The sequence below is a fragment of the Astyanax mexicanus genome, chromosome 7 (genome assembly GCF_023375975.1).
Source record: "Astyanax mexicanus isolate ESR-SI-001 chromosome 7, AstMex3_surface, whole genome shotgun sequence".
Taxonomy (NCBI): Eukaryota; Metazoa; Chordata; class Actinopteri; order Characiformes; family Acestrorhamphidae; genus Astyanax; species Astyanax mexicanus.
In genome coordinates, this window is record NC_064414.1 from 26,537,742 (window position 1) to 26,563,485 (window position 25,744).

Consider the following 25,744-nt stretch of genomic DNA (forward strand, 5'->3'; position numbering starts at 1 on the left):
AAGGATGACCTGGTCTCTGTAGTTAACCCTGGGTTTAGTCTTTAGCCAATACTACTGTCCATTATTTGGAAACTGCTGTGGGATAAATATGTAAGTTATATATTAGAGATTGATCAGTTTTATTTTTTGGCCCGTGTGTGTTGGCGAATGTGCGCATTTAGAGGGAGATTATTTGCTGGGTTGGGTATTGGATCTCAATATTTCAACTAAAATGCAAAACATCTTTTGATCGTAGCTTGTTTCTGCACATCTCTGCACATTCAGTAATAATTGCTGTGCCGGAGCTGCACAGTCCTGGCTGTTTACTGTATAATGTGTGTTGTGTGTTATATTAATTTAGGGATGTCCCGATCTGATACTTTGCCAATGCAGTAAAAAAAAGAAAGAACACCATATAAAAGACAAACACAATAGAAACACAAATTTACCAGTAAATATATTTAAATAAATGTAATTCTTGTAATGCTTAATTTGGTGATCAATTTGAATGCTATTGAATATGTAGAAACAGTGATTAAATAAGCTGTTTGTGCTGGTCAGCACAGACACGTTTTAACAGAGAAGAAGTGCTACTAATTCACTGTGTACAAGAGACACTAAACAAGTGATTTATAACCACTGCTCATGCCGACTATCAGGAGAGGATTCAGTACTTCCTTACAGACTGTGCTCAAGCTGTTCTCACTTTCACATACATATACGCATCATCTTACTATATTTGATCACGCTTTATAAAATATCTTTACCTTAAATGAAATAAAACATGTTAAATACAGTAAGATGCTTTAGAATTTAAATCGCAGAAAGCTCAGCCTCACTTTAAATTAACACATTTAAACTTAATACAACTTATACTTTACAAATGTTCTATTTATGTAACTTGTATTTGCTATTTATGTAACTTGTATACTAAATTTAGCATTTTACATTGATCTCTCAAAAAATCTTTTTAATTTGTTAGCACCAAGCAAAGTGTAAACTACAGTACCAGTCAAAAGTTTGGATTCACAAAGCCATTCTTTATTTACATATGGTTTTGTATATATCACAAAACCAAAACTGCATCTAAAATTGCAGTACATCATATATATTTAAAATTGAAGACATTAAAACTATACATGGAACACATGCAGACATTTTATAAACAATATGTTTTATACTTTAGATTCTTCTAAGCACCACATTTAGCTTTAATTACAGATCTTCATACTCTTGCTGTTTTAATCTCAGTGTCTTCATGAGGTAGAGTCACCTGGAATAGTTTACTCAGCTCCTTGAAGGAGTTCCGGGAGGTGCTGAACAATAGTTACTGCTTTTCCTTCAAGCTGTGAAGCTCCAGCTCATTCCATTCCTATCTCACACTCCGTCAACAGTCCTTTTAAAATACCATCTGGGTTTAGGAATAAATCTACACTGATGGGCATGGTGGTGTGAAAGTGTTTAGGTAAATTTCTGCCGTGTTGCTATTTTTGTGGCTGAAAACACAGGAGCGCCACTGACTGAAATGAACCTAGACAACAGTCAATCATCAGAGTCCATTTCTATAGGTGCACCATGCGCACTGTGTCAGTGCGTGTATATACACCCCCTCGTTAAACACACAAACAGATGCACTGCAGAGCACCAACACGACTTTTAACTCAGCAATAAAGAGAATAAAGAATAAAATAACATTCCTGTTCCCTTAAAAAAGCTGCTGGTGCACCATCACAGCATGAATGCGCAGGTTAGTATCCTCTGCTGAGACGCACAAAGCGCCATGCTGTTACGATACAAACACGCCAAAGTCAGAGCACACCTGTCTCTTAAAGGGAATGACAAGTGACACGCTGATTGGTTTATTTCACGTTGTGCCCAAAACACACCCCTAATTAGTTAAGAGAATTTGTACATGCCTTTTTTTCCTTTCAAGCTGCATAAGGCATATTTTTTGAGCACACATGATACCAAAGACACACTGACGCAATTGATCGAGGTGCTATAGATTGCTAAAATAGGGCCCTGTGTCTTTATTAATCTATAATATTAATCTACATTGTAGAAAATACATTAAATAAAGAAATAAAGAAAAACATTGAATGAGAAAGTGTCCAAACTTTTGGCTGGTGCTGTATAGCCACTCTACCATAAGAAGGAATGCATGCAAATATTTGGCAACTAAAAATTTAGCTGTATATGGCAAAAATGCTCTTTGTTATAAGTTAAGTTTGGTTTTGGTTCTTGCTTAAAATTTTATTTTGGTGCATCTCTAATTATAGGTTTAATAGCTTAACAATTATAGCAGTAATCTAGCATCCCTCTCAGGCTTCTTGCTGCACCAATAAATCTCTGTATAGAACTAATTGGGTTCCACTATTGTCATGAATTTAGTTATCTTTAATCGCATCGTATAATACATTTTTTGCATAGAATCTAAAACAAAAAACACTGTAAAATGACAAAACAAAATAAAAAAATAAGGTATTTATAATTATACACAGATCAGCCATAGCTTTTTTATCTCCTGCCTAATATTGTGTGGGTTCCCACCATGCTGCCAAAACAGCTCACTGGTGGGTTTCCCTAAAGCTGCTTAGCCCAAAGATGATTCTTAGATGGTTGAGCAGGCATCACACAGAGCACTCTCTCTCTCTCCCTCTCTCTCTCTCTCTCTCTCTGTGTATCTCTCTCTCTTCATGTTAAGATGCTCTTACTGCTAAGATGCTTTTGGGAAACTGGGCCCAAATCTGTAGAGGCACGCTATAATAGCTCTTCCCTGTCGCCGGTTCACTGGTTGACCCTCTTCAGACCACTTTCGGTAGCTACAGCGAACACCCGGCAGGACCTGCTGTTTTGGAGATGCTCTGACCCAGTCGTCTAGACATTACAATTTGGCTCTTGTCACAGTCACTCAGATCCTTCAAGAGCTGGCTGCTCACTTGCTGACTAATAGATCCCACCTCTTGACAGGTGCCACTGTAACCAGATAATCAGTGTGATTCACTTCGCCTGTCAGTGCTTATAATGTTGCCTCAGAGATGGACAAGCATACTTTTACATAGCAATGCTTACATAGCCATGTTTTGTATCTCTTTTTATTCAGAGTCCTGCCTGGTGTGGTATTTCTGATTTTAGCTATTTTACACACCTGCAGTTGAAGGCTACAACTGACCTTTTATGAAACATACTCTTTACTTTACCTATAATTGCGTAGTTTAGTGTTACTTTACAGTTAATTGCTCAGTAAGCAGCAATGTATTTAGTGCTTTTAGTTTTCATAAATCCAGAAATATCAGCAAATTTAATCCTAATCTGAAACTTTGTAATTACCACAAGTCCTGGGGATCATCGATGTGGGAATTCTAGGCCAATGCCGATATCCGGTATTATACACATATATCACACAAATATAAGTGTAAATTATTACACGTATATTACATAGACTGTTCACAACATTAAACCCTCTTTGTAAAAGAGATAAGATAAGATAAGATAATCCTTTATTAATCCCACAATGGGGAAATTTACCATGTTACAGCAGTGCAGAGTAAAGGACAGAGAAACAGGTCAGGAAAAGGTAAATACAAATAATGATAAATCTATATATACAGAAAACCTATTGTAGGAAAATATATAAAGAGTTTAAAAAATTATATATAGTAAAAAAAAAAAAAAAAAAAAAATATATATATATATATATACACATCTAGTGCATAGAGATATGATTATGGTAGGGTGGACCAGTATTATTGCACAAGAGTAACAGTGAATAAATATCAAATAAATAATAGATAAAAACAAAAGTGAGAAAAAAAAAATATTGCACATTAAATAAATTGCACAAATGATGATCACAGTACTCGTAGTGAGATGGATATTGCACACGGTAAGCATTACAGCTACACTGAGTAGTATGTAGGTTTGTATGAAGTCCTGAGATAGTAAACTAGTGTTTACTGGGAGCGTGGTGTGTTGTAAAGTCTGACGGCGTGTGGAACGAAGGACCTGCGGTATCTCTCCTTCACACAGCGTGGGTGCAGCAGCCGGGTACTGAAGGAGCTGCTCAGTGCTGTCAGAGAGTGATGCATGGGATGGGACAGGTTCTTCAGCATGTTGTTAAGCTTAGTCCTCATCCTCCTGTTTCCCACCACCTCCACTGGGTCCAGAGGACACCCCAGGACAGAGCTGGACTTCCTGATGATTCTGTCCAGTCTCTTCCTGTCAGCGGTGGAGATGCTGCTGCCCCAGCAGACCACTCCATAAAAGATGGCTGATGCCACCACGGCATCAAGGAAGGTCCTCAGTAGTGTCCCCCGCACGCCAAAGGACCGGAGTCTCCTCAGGAGATGCAGTCTGCTCTGACCTTTCCTGTAGAGAGCAGCCGTGTTGTCAGTCCAGTCCAGCTTGTTGTTAAGGTGGACACCTAGGTACTTGTAGGACCTCACTATCTCAATATCCGAGCCCTGAGATAAAATAAACAGGTTGAATTAAATAATAGATCTATTGAAAATGATATAAATGATAAATTAATAAAAATGACCATTAAACCATAAAGCAATACAGCAACATATGTGGAATTATTTTAGAAACAAGCCAGAATATGTTTTATATTTATATTTAGCTTTGAGGATAGATCTGCACACTCTTGATATTTTAATCTCAGTGTCTTTGTGAGGGAAAGTTACCTGGAATAGTTTTCTCAGCATCTTGAAGAAGTTTCTGGAGGTGCCGAACAAAAATTGCTGCTTTCCCTTGACGCAGTGATTTTAAAGTAGCACAGCCAGTGTTGGCCCTGTGTTTTGCATGGCCAGCATCGTTTGTTCCTTTTTGGCATACAATAAATATGCCAGCAAGTATCGGTTTGTAATATCTAATATCTGCCGATTCTGATATCATCATGCATCTCTAATAGAAACCTGAATCAAAGCACATTCACCCCACTATAAGAGCATTATTGCACATCAGTACTCAACAAACAGTAACAGATTTTAGTACCGAGTGTGTACCACTAGACTGCAATATTCCTAATCACTAGTTTTTCCATTTTGCATAGTTTTTATATGAGATTCGAGATTTTTGTCTCTTTTGTCTGGTCCACAGAGAAATATTATGCCAGCAATGGCCAAATACCTATGCACTTGCATTTAACTCATTTGTGTTCCATGTTGACATTTCAATATATATCCTTTTAATCATATTACAAATATGCATATATATTACTGACTGATGTAAGGGCACATGCTGTCAGGGCACATGCTGTCAGTTTCAGTTATTTGCATTCAAGCTCAGCAGAAAGGCCAAAACACTATAGGCTCTCATAGCCTGGCAACATCAGTGCGTATGGATTCTGTGTTTTTTTATTTTAATATTGGTATTAAATGTTAAAAACCTAATTTAATAAATATATGGTAAAATAAAATCCCGCCATATTGCCTTGCCCTAATTTGAATCTATAAAAAAAGCTGGAGATTCACAATCCACATATTTCACTCCCAGATTGCTGAGCAATTTTAATAACTCTAAAATTGTACATTTCTTATTATTGTCTGGAAATAGTAATCTCAGTAATCAATACTTTATTTTCTTTCTAAACCCCACAGAAATTTGTTCCAAAGGGAAAGAACTAGAGGAAATTAATTTCAGTTCACTTGCTTTGAAAAAGATTAGATTATTTAGGAAGAAGAGGGAAATCATTATAAGCATTTCTAATGATCCATTCATCATGAACTTTTGACACAATATAACAAAAAACTACTGCCAGTATCACATTATGTTAAAACTCTTATTAATGAAGATACAAGATTCTTGTCTGTTCTCTGCCCCAAGTGATTAATGGTAGTCAGTAAACGGACATCTCAAAATACATTTTTAAAATGTAACCTAGCTCAAATTTAACAACTTCAACAATCAAGTGTGTGTCTCCTGCTTTTGTTGCAGTAACTGTCTCTACTGCTAATGGAAGGCTTTCAAGTAGATTTTGGAGCAGTGCTATGAGGATATGATTACAATGATCACCACCCTACCTCGTCCTCAACTCACCCCCAACTCATCCCTCAACTTCCCAACTCATTCCTGGGGGGGTTTAAACCCCTCTAGCCCACACCTGTCATTAGACATGCTCTAGAGAGTCTTATTCTTTTGGCAATTAAAATTCATCAATCTAGTCAACTTACAAACATACAAACTACACAAGTAATGCACAAAAAATAAAACAATTTACTTTCAATATGTATTTAAAAACTGTTTAAAAGAAAGCAAAAATAAGAACTAATATTAAAAGTAAATGTTTATGTGACAAAAGGGGTGAGTTGATGGAATAATAGTGATAAAGAATTAAAAATGTGTAGCTCATTTTGCAATTCAAAAAGGGTGTATAAAATGAGGTGGTAAGCAAGTATATATCTGAATTTAAAAAATATGTATTTTTACTATTTTTACTATTTTTATATTTTATATTTTTATTATTATCACTGTGTTTCAATGTTAAAAACATAAATTAATAAGTACCGTATTTTTCGGACTATAAGGCGCACTTAAAAACTTTTAATTTTCACAAAAATTGACAGTGCGTCTTATAATACGGTGCGCCTTTTGTATGGATTTTACTCGTCAGGTTGTAAGGAGCAGTAAACACACACTCCGTGCAGCGTTATAGAGAGTTTCAGTGCTATACAGAGTCCAGAGCCGTGCAGCTCCGAGGCTGAGCAGCAATAGCATTAGCTAGATGCTAACCGCTAAGCTAGCTAGCTTATTCACTGAGATCAGTATTATCTGAATTTTACTCGTCAGGTTGTAAGGAGCAGTAAACACACACTCCGTGCAGCGTTATACAGAGTTTCAGTGCTATACAGAGTCCAGAGCCGTGCAGCTCCGAGGCTGGAGCAGCAAATAGCATTAGCTAGCTTATTCACTGTTCAGAGATCAGTATTATCTAAATTTTACCCGTCAGGTGTAAGGAGCAGTAAACACACACTCCGTGCAGAGCCGTGCCGCTCCGAGGCTGGAGCAGCAATAGCATTAGCTAGATGCTAACCGCTTAGCTAGCTAGCTTTTTCACTGTTCAGAGATCAGTATTTTCTAAATTTAGCACTTTTAATACTGCTGGAGCAGTATTATTAGAGTTAGATGCTAATCGCTAAGCGTTCACCGTTCAGAGGTGAGTTATCGGCCTGTAAGTCTGTGCTGCTTTGCCTGGCTAGCATTAGGTAGATGCTAAGCGCTAACTCTCTCAGAGGTGAGTTTTATCAGCCAGTAATCTGCTTGTTTACCGTGTTAAAACAAGCTACGGGGGACGAATCGCTAGCTAATATCTCACTGTCTTACCAGAACACGCAGGATTACTCAGTGTAACGCTGTCGTTTAAGTTTGGGTTAACTTTACTAGTTTAGGTGACTAGCTAGCGTGCTAGCGGATAGCTATGCTAACGCTGGTGCAGCAAGCCTTAGTGGACATCTGGAAATCTAAGCTTACTGTAAATAAACTGAAGCACGTTACTCACCCAAATAAACAGTTTTCAGGAGAGGAATCTGTGTAGATTAATATCCAGCACTCGTTTGACTTTGAAATAGCTAGATTTGTATACTGAGACGCTCCACCGGCAAGCGACCACCCCCGGTGGGGGAAGGGAAACATGGCGCCACCCCTGTTCACTTTGATATAGGCACCCTTTCTAGTGTCACTTAACGCGCCTTATAATGCGATGCGCCCTATGTATGGAAAAATAGCAGAAAATAGGCGTTCTTTGATAGTGCGTCTTATAATACGCTGCGCCTTATAGTCCGAAAAAACGGTACTTCTCTACAGGGACAAGAGAAGCTATCTGTGTCTGCATTTGCACATCTCTGTCAGCAATGGTTGCAGTATAAAATGGCTGAATGCATTTATTAGTAGGGGTGTCCACAGACGCTGGAACATATAGTGTACCTATAATAGGTTTTCAGTGTTTTTAAAGCCTGGATTCAAATGTGTTTGGTGCTGGGTTAGAGCAAAATTGCGGACCAGGGTCCCCGAGGATTTGAGAACCGCGGGTCTACATGCTAATGAGGATGAGACATGGCTCAAATTAGTGTTTTAAGCAGTGTAGAAATGCCAGTGGGTGTACACTTGAGCATGCAGAATTGAAAATCTCAGCACTGTCTCATTCCAGCCACCTGAACATTTCACTAGTCACCTCACTAATACTGAAACCAGTGCAGGAGCATGTTAACCATCTACCAAACACGCTTAATATATATTCTTATAGAAACCTCTGTATGTTATGTTCAGTGTGGGTTTGAGTTTCATGTTTATTAGTCACATTGATGACTGATTGTGTTTTTTTCAGATAGTTGTTTCTCACTTGGTCTAAAATAGAATATTGCTAGATTTCTGCATTTGCATGTTCTGAAAGGACAATATAGTCTTAAAGGGCACACCTGTTCAAATTACTCATTTATGATGAGTAAAGTGAATATACCCTCTACAAGAAACTCACTTAAATATAATAAGCAGAATAACTCTGCACATTTATATTCTGCACATTTTTAATATGTATTACTCATTTACATGTTTATTACTTATTTGTGAATCCTAATGTAACTTGTTGGATGTTTGAAAATTGGATGAATTTTTATAACATAATTTTAATATTATGCACAACAGTTTTCTTTTACAATTAACAACAAATTATTCAGTATCTGCTAACTGATTAGTACCATTTAATTGTTATACACTTATTAATCAACATCTACAAATTATTTAGTCTAGTTTATTACACAGTATGTACTAATTATTTAATTATTTAACAAATCCTTTAGTGTCTAATAATTCTTTACAATCATTTTACAAACTTTTCTGTAATTTTGTGCTTACTGATTATTTAGTACAAACTAAAAATTTAATAATAATCATTCAGTATCTACTAATCATCCAGTCATTTTTAACTGCTCAAGAACTACTTACTACTTATTCAGTAATCACTAGGTATGCAACGATGTGGAAATTCTGGGCTAATGCCAATATTCGATATTGCACATGCATACATCTGCCGATGCTGATATACACATGTATAACTTACAGAGAGGACAGACACACGGTATAATTGTAGAAATTAATGTAACATATTTTTGCCTTACATTTTAGCTTTCAAAAATTCAAAGTCTCAAAGTCCACTCCTGATAAATTATTAGTATTTTATTTCTTTTTGGCTTTGTAGCTAACTGGCCTTACATAGACTGGTCACAGATTTAAACCCTCTTTATTAAACAAACAGGGTCAATAAAAATATACCTATTAAAACTGATAAAAAATCATATATACATCAGCAAGTGTCAATTTGAAATATCAGCCAAATCTAGGTATCTAGGTATTTCCAATTATTAAAAAAAGCAATTATCAGCCGATACCGATCTAATTCCAATATCATCAGAATACCTAGTATTTTTTTAATTATTCAGTACACACTGTTTTTAAGTATTCATCAAATAATCAATAAGTGTAAATAAATAAATAATTTAATACTGGTAATTGCACAGTAGTATCTACATTTTTCAGTTAATTTTAATTATTTAGTACAAGCAATTTATTCAGTGTATGAGTTATTCAGTATTTACTAATCCTTCAGATCATACTATAAGGCAAGTATGTAAATTGTTGTTTGAACTTTGCCATGTGTGTTCCTGAAAGAGACTTTTATTCCATCCCAGAGACTTTTATTACATACTGGAGGTTGTTATTAGTTTATAATTAGGGAATTATTTTAGATTAGGCTGCTTGGTTTTGAGTTGATCACATGACTGTGTGATGTCAGTTGTGTCAGTTGTTTTTTGTGTGCTGTTTCTCATGTTTCATGTTCAGTATTCTGAAAAGTGATACTGGTTTTCAGTGACATGCTTTGCAAATAAAGTGTAGTATTGATTCAGAGAGCAGCAGGTGACCCAACTTGACCAAATATTGTCCATCCAGCTTGACTGACCAGTTTCTGCAGCATCCACAATACCAAATAGCAGTTACACTGGATTACTTACACTGTAGGATGTGAGAGAGAGTGGGAATTAATGTTGGAAATTACTAACAAGAACACATTTATTGTTTTTTACTTGATTGTGTTTGTCATTTCTTCACTCTCTCTTATTGGGACACCTGCTCATTGATTGTTTTTTGTTAATGAGATCAAGGTTATTTAGAAGAGTTTGTTCTGCTTTCATTAAATTAGATGTCTACTATTTAGGAAACACTACTAGATTTTCTACTAGATATTGAAGAGCATTGCTGTGTTTGATTGCATAAAGCCAGTGACCAGATTTATTGTTGGGCTGCAACTAATAATTATTCTGGCAATCGACTAATCTGCCGATTATTTTTCCAATTAGTCGTTTAGTCAACGATTATTTCTGCCATGCCCACCCTCTCTGCTTGCTGTGGGTATGGCTCCAGTTATTAGCTTTCACTATTAGTTCAAAACTACATGAACAGCCAAACATGGGATTGGATTTAAATCTCCTTCAAATGTTCAGAACATTGTCCTTTAAATGTGGAAGGTAACTGACATTTAGTGAGTAAATGTGAAATCTTGTGATTAGGCACTTTTGGAGTTTTTGTCACCAGTAATTTGTCTAGTGCTACTAACTGACGAATAGTCGACAACAAACATTTGAAGTCGACACATTCTTATAATTGACATTGGCGATTTTATCGACTAATCGTTGCAGCCCTAATATATTGCTCCACAGATTAATGCCTGGAGGCTTTAACACCCCTCTAGCCCACATCTGGTTCATGTGTATCTCCTCCAGAGAGTTCTGTTCTATTGGCAGTACTTCTCTACAGAGTCTAAACAAGCCTGAGTCAGAAATGGGTGAATGAAATTAAAGTAGCTGAATGCATGAATTAAAGGAGTATCCTCTTTTAGTATACATTTTACAGTCATTTATAAGACGTGACACATTCATCATGTAAGTCTTACACTGTTTACATTGAAGCAAATGTAGTTACGAGGTTTGATTGTGTAATCTCCTGAAAGAGGCTGGTGTGATGCAATATCAACATGTGTTTGTGTGTTTGTTAATGAGCATAATCTGTGGCAGGAGCTGCCAAAAGCGGGCTTACCCGCTGTCACATTTTCTGCAGTTTGGTGTTTTCTGCCAGAAATAACATGATGTGTGATAATATTGCCTTTGCTGAGAGTCATAATATTTTACCCCGTTAAACCAAAACCGCTACGCTTGTCTTGTGTCTGCATGTGAGCTCACAGACGGAGCTCAGTACAGCTGAGGTTTGCATCCATATTTCTGTGCTTAAGCGCTTGTGGTCGTGTTCTTGGTTCTTGTTGTTCAAAGGCGTTTGCCGTTGCACTTCCTCAAAAAAAGGCCTGGCAGCAGCAGTGGCAGCCGTACCGCCAGCAGCAGAAGCAGAAGCAGCAGAAGCGGCAGCAGCAGTGGCAGGCCCTGATCCTGATTGAGGCTTTAAAATCGTAATGCTGGTAACCAGAGTCGCTGGTTCGAGTCCAAGCTGGAACGCTGAGGGATTTGGACCTAGTGCATGGAGAGTTGCCGATTTCATCCTCCTTGCCCTTCCACTTGACACTGCCATTGTGCCCTTGAGAGAGGCACTTAACCCCAGGGTGAAGCCGCAGAACGCAGGGTACTGTAGAGAGCTGTAGCGGACGCCGGCTAATAGGCTTTGAGAAATGGAGATGTTGTTCGTTGTTTGTGTGTGTGTGTTTTTGATACACAGTTTTATAGCAGGGCGTGTGTTGAGGCACGGTGAGCATGTTGCAGTGTGTTTGTGTGTGTTCCTCTTTAGAGGGAATGAGAGAGAGAGGGAGAGAGAGAGGCAGAAGGAGCTGGAATAAGACGTGCCTGACAATTAGGGAGTCCGAAACTGGAGAGAGAGAGAAACCTCAGTCACGGCTGACTTCACCTCATAAATATCCCCTTAAACAGCACCAAATGAATGTAGGGCACAGGTGTGGAAGTGTGTGTGTGTGGTGTTTATCTGCGTGTGTGTGTGTGCCCATTATATGTGTATGTGTGTTACAACTTTATGCATGTTTGTTTGCACTGTAATTTTAATGTATAATGGGGTGTGTGTGTTCATGCTGTGGTGTAACCCACTAATTTGCAATTCAGCCTAGGGCTGGGCAATATGTCGAGTTTTTAAGAATTATTGATACATTAGATAACACAATAACTTTTTTTTATATCAATATAGACTGTGTTGCATTCCAATTAGCTCCAACGCTTCACCTTTCTCTTCCCATATGATACCCAGCCAATTGATCTTCTAGAATTTATAAATCTCATTTTCACCTACAGCTGAAGTTAATAAAAGTGATTGTATAAAATTTGGAACCTGTAGCTTTGTCTAGGCACAATGTTTCTCCCAAATTCCTAATAAAAATATATTGTCATTTAGAGCAGACCTCAAATAATGCAAAGAAAACAAGATCATATTCATAAAGTTGTAATAGTTCAGAAATTATAATTTGATGAAATAACTCTGGTTTTAAATCTCAGTTTTCACGCATCTTGACATGTTCTCCTTCACCAGTCTTACACACTGCTTTTGGATAACTTTATGCCACTCCTTGTGCAAAAAATTCAAGCAGTTCAGCTTGGTTTGATGGCTTGTGATCATTCATCTTCCTCTTGATTATATTCCAAAAGTAAAAGAAACATAACATTTTTAAGTGGTCCATTTTTTTTTGCAGAGCTGTATACTGTATATCGCCATTCAGCTTTAAAATACCAAGTTTTGATCAATATTGTCCAGCCCTAATTCAGTCCATATCTAAAGGCCACACACTGTGTTTGCTGCAGATATGGAGATAATACACATAGAATCTCACTAAATCTTTTATCATTATCACTTTTGTTTTATGGCTCGACTGTGATTTTTGATTTCTTTTTGAATTGCAGAGGCTCCGTCCTCGGGCATGGCCAAGAATGGATACTTCTATCAGGAGATGGGTGAGTGTGTATATGTGTACGTATGAACACCAGTCGGCCACAACATTAAAACCACCTTTTTGTTTCTACATATAAGAGCACTTTGTATTCTGTTATTATAGACTATATTCTATCTGGCCCCCACAAAACCATCAAAGAGCAGGTATTATTTGGGTGCTGGGTCATTCTTAGCACTGCAAAAACACTGAGATGGTGGTGTTGTGTTAGTGTGTCTTGTGCTACTATGAGTGAATCAGACACAGCAGTGCTGCTGGAGTTCTTAAATATCTCAGACTAGTCCACCAACCAGAAACACCCAGCCAAGCGTGTCCTTTAGGCAGGGTCCAGTGATGAAGAACTAAAGGATAAAAAGAAGCTACTGTGTTTGACTTTACATCTACAAGGTGGAACCCCAGCAGCACTGCTGTGTCTGATCCTCTTGTACCAGCACAACACACACTAACACATCACCAGTGTCAGTGTCACTGCAGTGCTAAAAATTACCCACCACGCAAATTATTCAAAATATACTAATTATTTAGTTTGTTTTATTAATTCAGTACCAACTGAATTTTCTAATTTATTTATTCAAACATATTCTGTATTCATTAGAAACTAATTATTTAGTAGGTGCCAAATATTATGTTATTATTAATAATTCAGTATGAACTGAGTTTTTAGTACTTGTTGCTTATTTAGTATCTGCTAAATATTCAACAAGTATTACTTTTTCAATACCCAATAAAAAATACAGTTAGCATTAATTATTCAGTACCTACATTTTCAGTACTTACTAGTTACTCAGTATACACTAATTATTCAGTAAGTTCATTTGAGTACATACTAATTATTTAGTAAGTATTAATTGATCAGTACCTACTAATTATTCAGTCAATATTAATTTCAGTATCTACTAATTATTCAGTCAATATTAATTTCAGTATCTACTAATTATTCAGTGTAATTGTTCTATACCGACAAATTATTGGAGTATCTACTAATTATTATTAAGTATTTATTAATTATTGTGTAAATATTAATTGTAGTATCTACTAATTATTATTAAGTATTTATTCATTATTGTGTAAGTATTCATTGTAGTATCTACTAATTATTTGTTATGTATAAATTGTATATAAATATCAACTACTTATCTAGTATGTTTCAGTATTTCAGTGCCAACTACATTTTAAAGTACGTAATTATTCAGTATTTACTACTTAATCAATGCCTACTAATTATTCATTATCTACTAATTACTACTAATTAGTACCTGCTAATTATTTAGTAATTACTAATTATTCAGAAACTGCTATTGACTGGTTGAATATGTAGCTTGTGGTTTAAGCTTGACTGTGCGTGTGCCCACAAACAGACCTTTAGGGATAAAATACATGAGATTTTAATGGCAGTTAAAAAGGGAGTGATATGTCCTGTGGTTTACTGACTGTTGAAGTACAGAGACTACAAAAGAACAAAGAGATCTGATATAACACACAGTGTATGTAGAAACAAGGAGGTGTTGTTGTTGTTATGGATTTATATGTGTATTTATATCTGTGTGTGAAGAAGAAGAGTAAAGAAGAGTAGACGATAGTAGTTTCTGGTAGTTTCTGGTCATAGATGGAAACTCCTTGCTATATAAATAATGAAAAAGTCCTTTTCCGCTTCTTAAGGGCATTTCCAGCATTACAGTGCGGCATGGAGCTTAAGTTTTTGTTGCGCTTTGTTAAGTGGCGCAAAAGCTGTCCAGCAGCATCTCTCAGGGCTTATCAGTATGCTGCAATATGTATTATGTCTGAGTTCACAAGCACAGAGCATAACAGTGGTTAGCATATTTCTTTGCTTTAGTGTCTGCGGTCTGGTAGAGCTGTTCAAAGGGAGAGTCGGCTCAGGCTCGGCCTGAACAGAGTCAGACTCTTATTTAAATAACCGTGTGGAAAATAACCGTGAATTACCGTGTAAACAGTTAATCCCAGTTTGTGGGGAAAGGAGAAGAAGTATCTTTATACCTTTGCTTTACCCGTTTTTCTCTAAACGTGAATGATTCAGTATATCAACTTTCTTTAAAAATAATGTTTTTATTTCATACATTTAGTTTTAGTTATGTAAGATATTTTCACATATTAATATTCCAATCCATTATTTAAATAATCAGAATCATTTAAACATTGCTTTTTTGACAATGATGTGTAAGTATTATTATGCTATTCTAGTGTTGACATAAAGTCTGCCACAATCATTTCCTGAACAATATATCCTCAAATTAAAAAAAAATACATGGTACAAGGTTTTGTGCTAAAATGACTGGTTAAAATTTGTTAACTAAGGTCTGAACTAGGAACAGGGTTGGAACATTGAGACTGTCAAACTTGATAAGAAACAAAAAATATAAATATATATATATAAAAAACAAATGGATGTTAATTGCATGTCAGTTATACAGTGCAGTCATTAAGACACTAATGATGTTATTAAATAATAGTGATATGGTAAAGATTTTTTAGAGGGCGAAAATGTTACGGAGTTAAAGGTTTTGTGCTAAAATGACTAATGCTTCTTAATGCTAGTAAAATGTTTTTTTTATGTGTAAATTTGTTTAACTAAAGTCTGAACTAGGAACAGGTTTAGAACATTGGGCTTGACAAAATGAATGTGAAAGTAAAGTGTTTTAATAAAAAAACAGCAGAAATTATTATTTAATAACATAGCAGATGCTAATAAAAACAAAATGCAATGATTTGCAAATCTTATAGACACATTTTATATAGTGAAACATAGAATACATATCATATGTTAAAAGTGCTACATTTTATCAATTTGTGAAAAGCCTACTAACAGAAATCAAATGCATGTTGTTACAAGGCACTATGAGTATATGCATTTTCTTGTATTTTAAATATTATATAAAATTCTGTTTAGTTTAGTTAGTTGAGGAATTTTAGGTGGGGCAGCTCATTTAAATACAGGTTCATGTGTCAGGACATCAGTGTCATGCTGTGGTTTAGAGGAAATAGATCAATCAGTGAATGACAGGTTTATAAACCGGTGATAAATGTGTTTTGGCGTTAACCATGGCTGTTACCATGGTAACTCAGTTAGCTGTTACCAGGCACAGGGGTAGATCTTACTGAACTCTTACTTTTTAAACTTCTTGTTTGGTTGCACCAGCCTGGCTGTGTTGTTTGGTAACACTGAGGTAGAGAAACTGGCCAGAGATTACGATCGTCCACACTGTCTGTTAGTGTTCACACACAGAGGCTCTTCAGCTAGTGCTTCTCCTCCTACAAGTAGCAGGTGTTCATGTCAGGAGTTGCAGAGCTCGTACAAAAAGGACTACTCTGTCTTTGTGTGCACTTAGAAATACACTTTTCTTCAAATAAATAGCTGCAAAAAAGTGTTGCACTCAGAAGGAAGTGTCATATTGCAGTGTAATAATGAAGGAACTGACTTTACATGTATCAGAGGAGGCATGTGCTAGTCTTCACCCTATTTACAGATGAGTAGCTGCTGAATAGGTGGGAGACTTGGTCTAGCTAAAATTAGGAGAAAAATGTGAGAGAGAAAAAAATATTGAGCTACAGATAAAGTTGTGTGTTACACATGCACATCCTGGCATGAAGTTGTAGAGGTTCCTAATAGTGTTCTTTGTTTATCTATTCTAAACAGCTTGAATATTCACAATGTTACTGCAGATGTTTGTAGGAGTGGTGGAGTGTCCATAGTACATCCAATAGAATTGCTCACGATTGACCATGGCATAGTACCTGTGTTTGTCAAGGCAAGCTCTTGAGATGGCAGCAGTATGTGGATGAGCAGTGTCCTGCTGAAATAGCATACTGTAGTGTGTATTAAGGAAGGGTAGGGTCGCAATTGGGCAATTGAAGTTGCATTTGGCAATTATACTGTCTGTAATTACACTGATTTAACTGTTATTGCGAATTACTATGGCATTGTACTAATTAGCTATTCATTGTGTAGATCATCATGCTCTGACCAAACATGTGTTTGTTGGTTGTCTCCACCAAGACAAAAGCAGGACTCATCTCTGAAGATGACCTTCTGTCATTCTGAGTCACTCTACAACAGTGATTTAGTAATGTGGAATGGTTCAAGATTGTCTTGAATTATTTTGCACAAAACAGTTTACTTTTATCGGATTAGATTAATTCTTTGGTTCATCAAAAGACATAAACACTCATCTGGCTCCTTCTTTATCTGGCTCTTTCTTCATCTGGCTCCTTCCTCATTTGGCAACTACCTCATTTGGCCATTTCCTTGGGCATGACCATCTGGACCTGTGATTGGTGCTGACAGCGCACATAAAAAAAGGAAAGATTTATAACTTAAATAGCATGCATTATCAGCACTGCAAAAGGCATTAACACAACAATAATTACAAAAGTATATAATTTTTTTTTGTACAGATGGCCTTGCTTATAAAACACTGGTTATTATAGTCTGTTCATACTCACCATGCTCTGCTCTTTAGTATACAACAGAGTATAGATTAATATGTAACTAAGTAAATTAGATATACAAATTTTGGGTTGATTCTGATTATTCAATGTACATACACTATCTGCCAGTACCAATAAATTACCATTTACAAAATAAAATAATTTGGACTTAACCCAACTAAATCAGCCCTGCTTAAAGAACCCTAAAAAAACACGAAAGGAAGATCAAAAGAAGACAGCATAGAAGGATGGAAGACCAATCTAAACCTAACCTCTATCTCAGCTTCAACTTCAGCTTAACTAACTCACAGATCAACCTAAACGTAAGACTAATCTACACCTTACCCTAACCTTAATTTACACTTCAGCCTAAACCTAAACATACCCTACATCTCACTCTGAATCTAAACTTACACATATCTCAGCCTAAACCTAAACTTAATCTAATCATCTGCCCAATTAAATCATTTTTTGAAAGTTAGGAGAACAGATGCATAATGAATGTAGGTGTAGTCACACTGTTTTCTCGATTCTTCTTTGATCACTTGACAGACAAGACAAATTCTGTTCTGAGGACTGTATTAGACTAATGTAATGTTATATACTTTTCTGAACCTGCAGTTCCTTAATTTTATTTATTTATTTTTTTTTTTGGTCATACAAAAATCTTACTTAAATCTACCATTTCTTCCCTTTTTGACTTTTCGAAATAATTTAAATGAGTTGTTTTTTTACTTTTTTTAACAAAATGCCATGCTCACAAATCACTCGGATTAAAATCTGTTTAAATAGAAAGTCAAGAAGGTTTCCGCTGCAGTTGCTACTTTGGAACAAACATGTTTTCACAGGACAACCACAATTAACTCTATTATTATTACAATATGTAATCCATAAATATGTAACCCTGAGTAAACACCCCTCAGGATAAAAATCCACTGTGATTATTATCACTGAACATGTTGCAGCTGGAAAACTTGAATATCTTGCTGAGCATTGCGCAACAATATTTGTGTCCTTTTTTTTTTCGTCTGAGAGGGAAGTGATGGATGTTTGCATATATCCTTTATTTCTGTCTCTGAGGCCGCTTTGCAGTTGCACAGAAATTAAGTGCTTGAGTCTGCTCTCGAGGTCCATTTACACATTCAGATCAAATCTAAGAGCAGTATTTGCATCATCCGTTTGGTTTGTTCTCATCTTTTAATTTAGAAGAAGCTTATTAAGGACAAATTGTGGAGAAACATTTTTTGATATAAATGTGTTAATTTCTGCATGAATACAGTAAATCCACAAGCTTTGAATGTGATCATTGAGAGATACGGTGGTACATGCAGGCAGGGGAAGAGTGGAGGAGTGACAGCGAGAAAGAAAGCAATTGCCGAGTGGGAAGAGAAAGTCCCCGCCGTCCTCGGTCCTCTGTGTCTGGGGACAGGGAAGTGTGGCGCAGAGCGAGGTTCCACACGTGAGGATTAACACCCCTCTACTCCTCTACAGCTTTCCATAGAGAATAATAGAGGGAAAGGATTAGTGAATATATGAATAGATGAATGGACAGATATGAGGCTGATAGCCACAGCCACAACCAGAGCAGAGACCAGTAGAAGCCAGCCATGTGTGAATAAATGAAGACTTTTAGTGACGCTACGTGTTCAGAGACACAGCTTTGGAATATTAAGTGGTGACAGTGCTTTTTATTTGATACAGTCATTTGAGTCACGTAACCTGATGTGCAGTGATCACATGATACAGAGATTTTTTTTCTCTCATGATCAAGATATTTGTTGAGATTTCTTTATCACCATCTTGCTTATATTACAACTTTAGCACACACAGACACATGTTTATGTAACATAAAGATGTCACATAAGCACTCAAATCTCAAAACGTCATAAAAAAAATAAACCAATCCCCAAAATGTGTAAAGATTCAGCATATTATGCAAGACTGCTGTATTATTTATTAATTTGTACAATTTTAAAGTAAAAAACAAACAACTTAAACTTAACCTACACATAAAACTTAATTTAACATACACCTCTATCCAAACCTAATCTTAATCTCAACCTAAACGTAACCTACACCTCAATCTACTCATAAACCTAAATTTAACATATACCTCCATCCAAACCTATTCTTAATCTCAACCTAAATTTAACCTACACCTCAATCTACTCATAAACATACATTTAACATACACCTCTATCCAAACCTATTCTTAGTCTTAGTCTTAATCTGAACCTAATCCTAAACTTAACCTACACCTCAATCTACAACTAAACCATAACTTACCATACACCTCCATCCAAACCTATAGTCGCAACCTAAACTTAACCTACACCTCAATCTACAACTAAACCATAACTTACCATACACCTCCATCCAAACCTATAGTCGCAACCTAAACTTAACCTACACTTGACCCTAAACTTAACATACACCTCCATCCAAACCTAAACTGAACCTACACCTCAACCAAAACCTAAAGGTAACATATATCGAAACCTAAACATTTTTAGACCTATATTTTACCCTAAACATTCTGGAAATTAAAACAACTGATATCCATAACTTACAAAATATCTTTGTAATAGACAAGGATGATATACAGTCAACACATATCACAATACAATACAACAAACACTGTCAAGAAGCGGCGAGAAATAGAAACAACTGCCCACCGAGGGGGAGGTCCTCCAACCACCATGGAGGATGAAGGATGAGGTTAGGCCCTGCGGTTAGGACATGGGTGGAGGCTTGAACCCAAGGCCACAACACAGAGTGGCAAAGGTGCTAACCACCAATCACCATGCCACCCACAGGACTAGAAGACCATAGGAAGAAGCATAATGTAGTTATGTTACAGTTACAAATACAGTTTTGACTGTAAGTGTGGTGCACAGTTTTACTTCACACAAAAATGGGTCATCCTGGTCTTTATCATCAAGTTTAGCATCTAAATATTAAAAATCTACGTCTACATGGGCTTGTTTTGCAGCCAGTGGCACTGGGAATAGAACTTTCGTTGGTGGAGGAAGAATGACCTGTGATAGAAGAAGAAGAATCATTGATGAGGAAGACAAATCTCATATATAAAATATGAAAGCTTAAATTATGATATGATTTGAAAATATGCTTAAATTGGTCTTATAGCAGGACAGTGATCCTAAACACACAACATAATACACAGTGGCTTTCCTCAAGAAATACACAGTGTTTTTGTTTTCTCAGCGCTTCACAGTTTCATGACCTAAACATCAGAGAAAATCTGTTGATAGCCCTTAAAAGAGCAGTTGCTGCAAAACAGCCAGAGAATCTTACAGAAGTTGAAGCCTTTTGGAGAAAAAAATTAATAAGAAACCCCCAAACAAGAGCTGAAAGATCATTAAATGGCTGCAAAAGGCAGTCACATGCTGTGAGACTTGCCAAAGGGGGTGTTATTAAAAACTGACTTTTGCTTCTAGTCCTTTTTTGTGTGTAGTTGCTTTAAACTGTACAAATTCGAAAATCAAAAAGTAATCTTGCCTTATCTGTTTAAAATATTCTTACCATCAGGCCGCCATGCCACCCACAATACATGGGAAGCCTTTTAAGGTAACTGAGGTTTTCTCAGTTCACAATGTGATTAAAAAAGGACAGTTTACAGGAATTATAGAGATATCACCAAGCCACTGTGTGACCCAAAGTCCCATACATTTGCATGCAGCCATGTACTCACTGTATGTACATATATAATCCCAGCTATGTTCACCAATCATTTCAAATACATATCACGTCAGGACACGACCTTCTCAGATATGATCAGTTTAAGAGGGGTAAGTACACTGAATAGGTCAATAAGCACACACTGCTTTTAGTTCAAGAATTGCATGTACAAACAGTTTTACATAAACCGGTTATGAGTGAACACATGAATAATGCATTACATAATACAGTACTTTTTTTTAACAGTCAACAAATAAGATGTTTCTCCATGTCTGAAAATAAACCTGGACACTCAGCCAACACATAAACACACAGTTCAGTGAAGGAGGCAGAAGAAGTTTGCATTAAAACTTGTTTTTTAAATGCACATCTGTATTGTTTAAAATGAATCATTGATTCTACGTTGATACCACGTTGTAATTTACAATTTACAAATGCTCAGTCAGTGTTGAGGACTGTAGAGTTTACTCATGAATCAGTGCATTATTTTTAAAATGATTAAAATCCTCAAAGGTTAATAAAGGATACATCAGAACTAAAATGATGGGATGATAAATGGGCACTTTGAAGACAGGCAGATGCCGAAACTGTGGTATTGTCGTGAGACCATTAAAACCATTTAGTAATTACAGCTGCTGCTTTTAGATTTGTTTCTAAATTTGAATCTATTAAATTAAATTAATTAAATTAAGTCTATCAAATAATTAAATGTGTCTCTTGTGAAAGTCAAAATTGTCATGTTTTTATATTAATATTTGCTTAAATTATTATTTACTGGACCACCTTTAATCTACTTTTATCTCTGTTTATTCTACAGCAGAGATAAATAAAATGTGCTAGATTCATTATTCTTTCAGAATATTAAATATTTGAAACATGAAAAAAAGCTAAAAGAAAATATGAATATACAGATCACATTTGTTAAACTGAATAGGCTCTGATAAAAAAGGTTGCTGCTCTGGAGCAGCTGTTTCCGTTTCTCTGCCAACTCTGCCATCCTCAGAATATTTATTGTAATGCCCACGCTTTGTTTAATGATTACGCTTTGATATTAAATGAATTACTGTCACAGTCTCTACTTTAATGAGGCACATTTGCAATGATTAAAGTTTTCTGATTTTCATTTCCTGTTCAAATCAAAGGTTCTCATAGTCATCAGATTCAAAGGGGCTGTCAAGACTCAATGCTATTTAGCAAATTCATGTGCAGGTCTCTCTTTTGTCCTCCCCTCTGATAATCGGAGCCAGGAAAGAAAGATATGACAGAGTTAAAAGAGAGGAGATGGGTTGGTGGAGCGTACAAAGACTTGATATGAACACGTAAACACACTAGAGATAGTATTTATAGGATGTTAGATTCTGTGATGCATTGAAATGTGTTTTTTTGGGGGCTAAAATGGAAACTGAAGAAAATAAAACATCAAGTATTGAATTGAAGGAACACGAAGAACACAGGTTTTCATCCATTTTGCCACACTTTTCTCAATAAATTAAAAGGCCTAATATATGTTTTTTTTTCCTTTTTGAATAAAAGCAACTACAAAACTACAATTTATGAATGATTTAAACACTTAGGGTCCTATTTTAGTGATGTATAGGCATTCCCTTTAAGAGGTAGGTGCGCTCTGTGTGTGGTGTATTGGTATATTAACAGCCCAGCGCTTTGTGCGTCTCAGCAAGAAACTGACCTGTGCGTTCATGCTTTGAAGGTGCGCCAGCAGTTAATTTACAGGGACAGCAATGCTATTTAATTTTATATTCTGTTTATTGTTAACATAAAAGCTGGATTTGTGTGTCTGTAACTGGTGACTATTGACTGTTGTCAGGATTTAAATTGGTCAGTGGTGCACCTGTGTTTTCTGCCACCAAGCTGTTAAAGGCACAGGCACAAGGTGTAAAAAAAGACTGTTGATTGGGTGTAAACTAGGACTGAACATCAGGATGCACCTTGCACAGGGTGTACCATAGAGCCCTTAAACTTTTAAATATCCAGATATACCAGCCAGTTTGTGAAGAAGTAGTAAACTGATACCATGTGTGATAATTGATATTAAGCTTTTTTTATTTAATTTATGTGAGTAGAACATAAAAATGAACTTAAACCTGCTGAAATCAAAGCTGCCATATGCCTGCTCTCCCTGTGGGTTCTCTCCCTCACTTCCTGCTCTGAGCAGTGCTGGTAGCTGAGGGAGGAGGGTGGAATGTGAGTTGCTGTTGCCGCTAAAAATTCTCCATTCCTCTGTTAGAAAAAATACTGTAACAAAAAAAATTGTTTGGTATCAATTATTAGGATTTTTTCACATTTTTTGCCGTTTCTTGCCAAGTGTTTTGTGCTCAAATGGAAGGGGGCTTGAGACATGTTTCTCCTCTCAAATTGTTGTGATTTTATAACACCACTAATATTTAAAAGTTCACTGATCTTGATAAGTAACATGCACATGCATGATTATGCTGTTATATTATTAGCGACATACAATGCTCCTAAAATTATAATAATATTGTTTATTACAATTAATTTTGTGACAGTGTATCATGAAAAAAAACTGGTTATTAAGACAGGCCTAATAGTATGTTGTCGTTTGTGCAGTAGACATTAGCTGATCCAGTGGTAAGAGACATTACAACATACTGGCTGGTTGGTTAGCTCTAACGCATTCTAAGAGAGAAGCCGGGGGGCCAATTAAAATCTGTCCACGGGCTGCATTTGGCCCGAGGGCCGGAATCCCTGACCTAAAGCTTTATTGTAAGCCATATTTAAGTCCCCTTTTTTGCAACATAATGCTTTCTTCGTTTTTTAATGATGTCTTTTTCAGAGAATAGCAGAGAATAGGGCTTTTCTCCAGGGCTGCACTGACCTTTGTTTGCAGGAATATGTTAATGAGGTACTAACATTAGTCCAGTTCAGGTCATAGTGGTAAACTGGTCTTCATCTTAATGAAATAAGGCCCCAATTGGTCTGTTGGGATGGAAATGTTAAATATTGACTTTGATGAATTTCATAATATTGATCAACAGCTTATGTGTTGATGACCAATTAGTGCAAGAATCTGTAGCTACTGAGTACGTGTGACTCTGTGGGTGGGTTGGGTATATCTGCTCCAATGGCTGTAAATTATTTTTGTATTTTTGCAAATTATTGGTTTGCTCTAAGCTTTGATGTGTGCATATGTGTAGTCAATGTATTCTAAGATTTGTGTGAATTAGACTACAGTGACATGACATGTAAAAGTGGGCCAAATCTAGTTTTGTTACCAAATTTTATTATGTTTATTATGTTTATTAATAGTCCTTGCTTTGATTATCAATGAGCGTCTATTTTCTGCTCTTTTTTCTTCTGTGAGGCGCTCTGGATTATAAGGCGCATTTTAAGAGACACTTTAAGAAACTTCTAATTTAGCAGGGCTGTGGGGGGGTAGGGGGGTTGTATCTAACTATGTTATGTAAGACTAAGCTAAGGCTAAAGCTAAGCTAAAATTTTAATAAAAAACACTTTCGAACGAGCACTGTATGTTAATCTACACAGATTTCTCTCCTGAAAACTGTTTATTTGGGTGAGTAAAGTGCTCAGTAAAATCCTGAGTGCTCTGGTAAGACAGGGCGATATTAGCTAGCGGTTTCTCCCACATAGCTCGTTTTAACACGGGAAACACACAGGCTACAGTCACCTCTGAATGGGGAAATAGCAGTTATTGGCTAATGCTAATGCTACTCCAGCCCCAGTGCTGGAGAACTAAACTGAAACTACTGTATAACGCTGTACTTCAGCAGAGTGGCTTCACTACTCCTTACAACCCGACTGGTAATATTTATACTACATTATGTTCAAAATTGCATTGCTTCACAACACGGTTCGATTTTATCATTGCCAGAATCACAGGAGCTATAAAGAAGTTCAGGCTGACAGTTGTGCCTTTGCCCATGTTTGGCCATTAGAAACAGTAAGCAGTTGTGTGCTATTTAGGATGTCTGTTACTTCATTAAGCCACTAATTAAAACCTTTACTAACTGCCTTCTTCCATTTTTTTGTCTTATCGTGGCCTTTTTTTTTCTTTACCTAGTCACATTGCTACAGAGGTGTATCAAATCATATCATATCATATGCAATAATAAACTTTTCATTTTGTTGCAGTAGTGTATTCTTGATTTTTTTTAATTCAGTGTAATGGTTGACTGTATGAGGTCAGTGTTGTAGGCTGTATGAGCAAGTTATCACTTTCATTTCTGCTGCTTAGAGTTAGGCCTAAGAGGTAAGCTGGCTGAGTATCCACAGTTTTAAATATAATTTGTGGGAAGCTAACTGATACAGTTCCTTTTTCATTGAAGGTTCCTAAAGTTTGAGCGCAGGCTTAGAGTGCAGGCAGTGTTTGCAGTGTATTTGAGCGTATGGGCTGTTTATGTGTATATGTGTGTTCTCAGAGCAGAGGGAGCGAGACGAGCAGGAGGAGGGGAGCGAAGACCGAGAGGAGGGTCAGGACTCTCCCATCCCATCAGGAGATGACATTCATCTCTACGGCAACCTGACACACCAAGGAGGGACAGGTCAGTGTGTGTGTGTTTGTGTGTGTGTATGTGTGTGTGTTCATGTGTCTAGCAGAGCTGGACCCAGAGCTGTTGATTAGCTCCAGAGATGCTCAGGTTAGCAGGTCACTTGTTGCCAAGGCAACATTCTCAGGTGCATCGT

At 36.5% G+C, this 25,744-nt stretch overlaps 1 protein-coding gene across 10 annotated transcripts in view; it reads left to right on the forward strand.

Annotated features, from left to right (window-relative positions):
• slc4a11 (solute carrier family 4 member 11) overlaps positions 1-25,744 on the forward strand; it is a 128,662-nt gene that overhangs the window by 41,578 nt on the left and 61,340 nt on the right. For 6 of the 10 annotated variants that reach the window (XM_049481516.1, XM_049481515.1, XM_049481509.1 and 3 more), the window contains exons 2-3: positions 12,876-12,926; positions 25,480-25,602. In XM_049481516.1, coding sequence (XP_049337473.1) covers positions 12,876-12,926; positions 25,480-25,602 — 174 coding nt within the window. Of the gene's footprint in view, positions 1-11,412; positions 11,599-12,875; positions 12,927-25,479; positions 25,603-25,744 lie in introns of those variants that run through there. The other 4 variants (XM_049481513.1, XM_049481512.1, XM_049481514.1 and 1 more) reach the window with 3 other exon arrangements.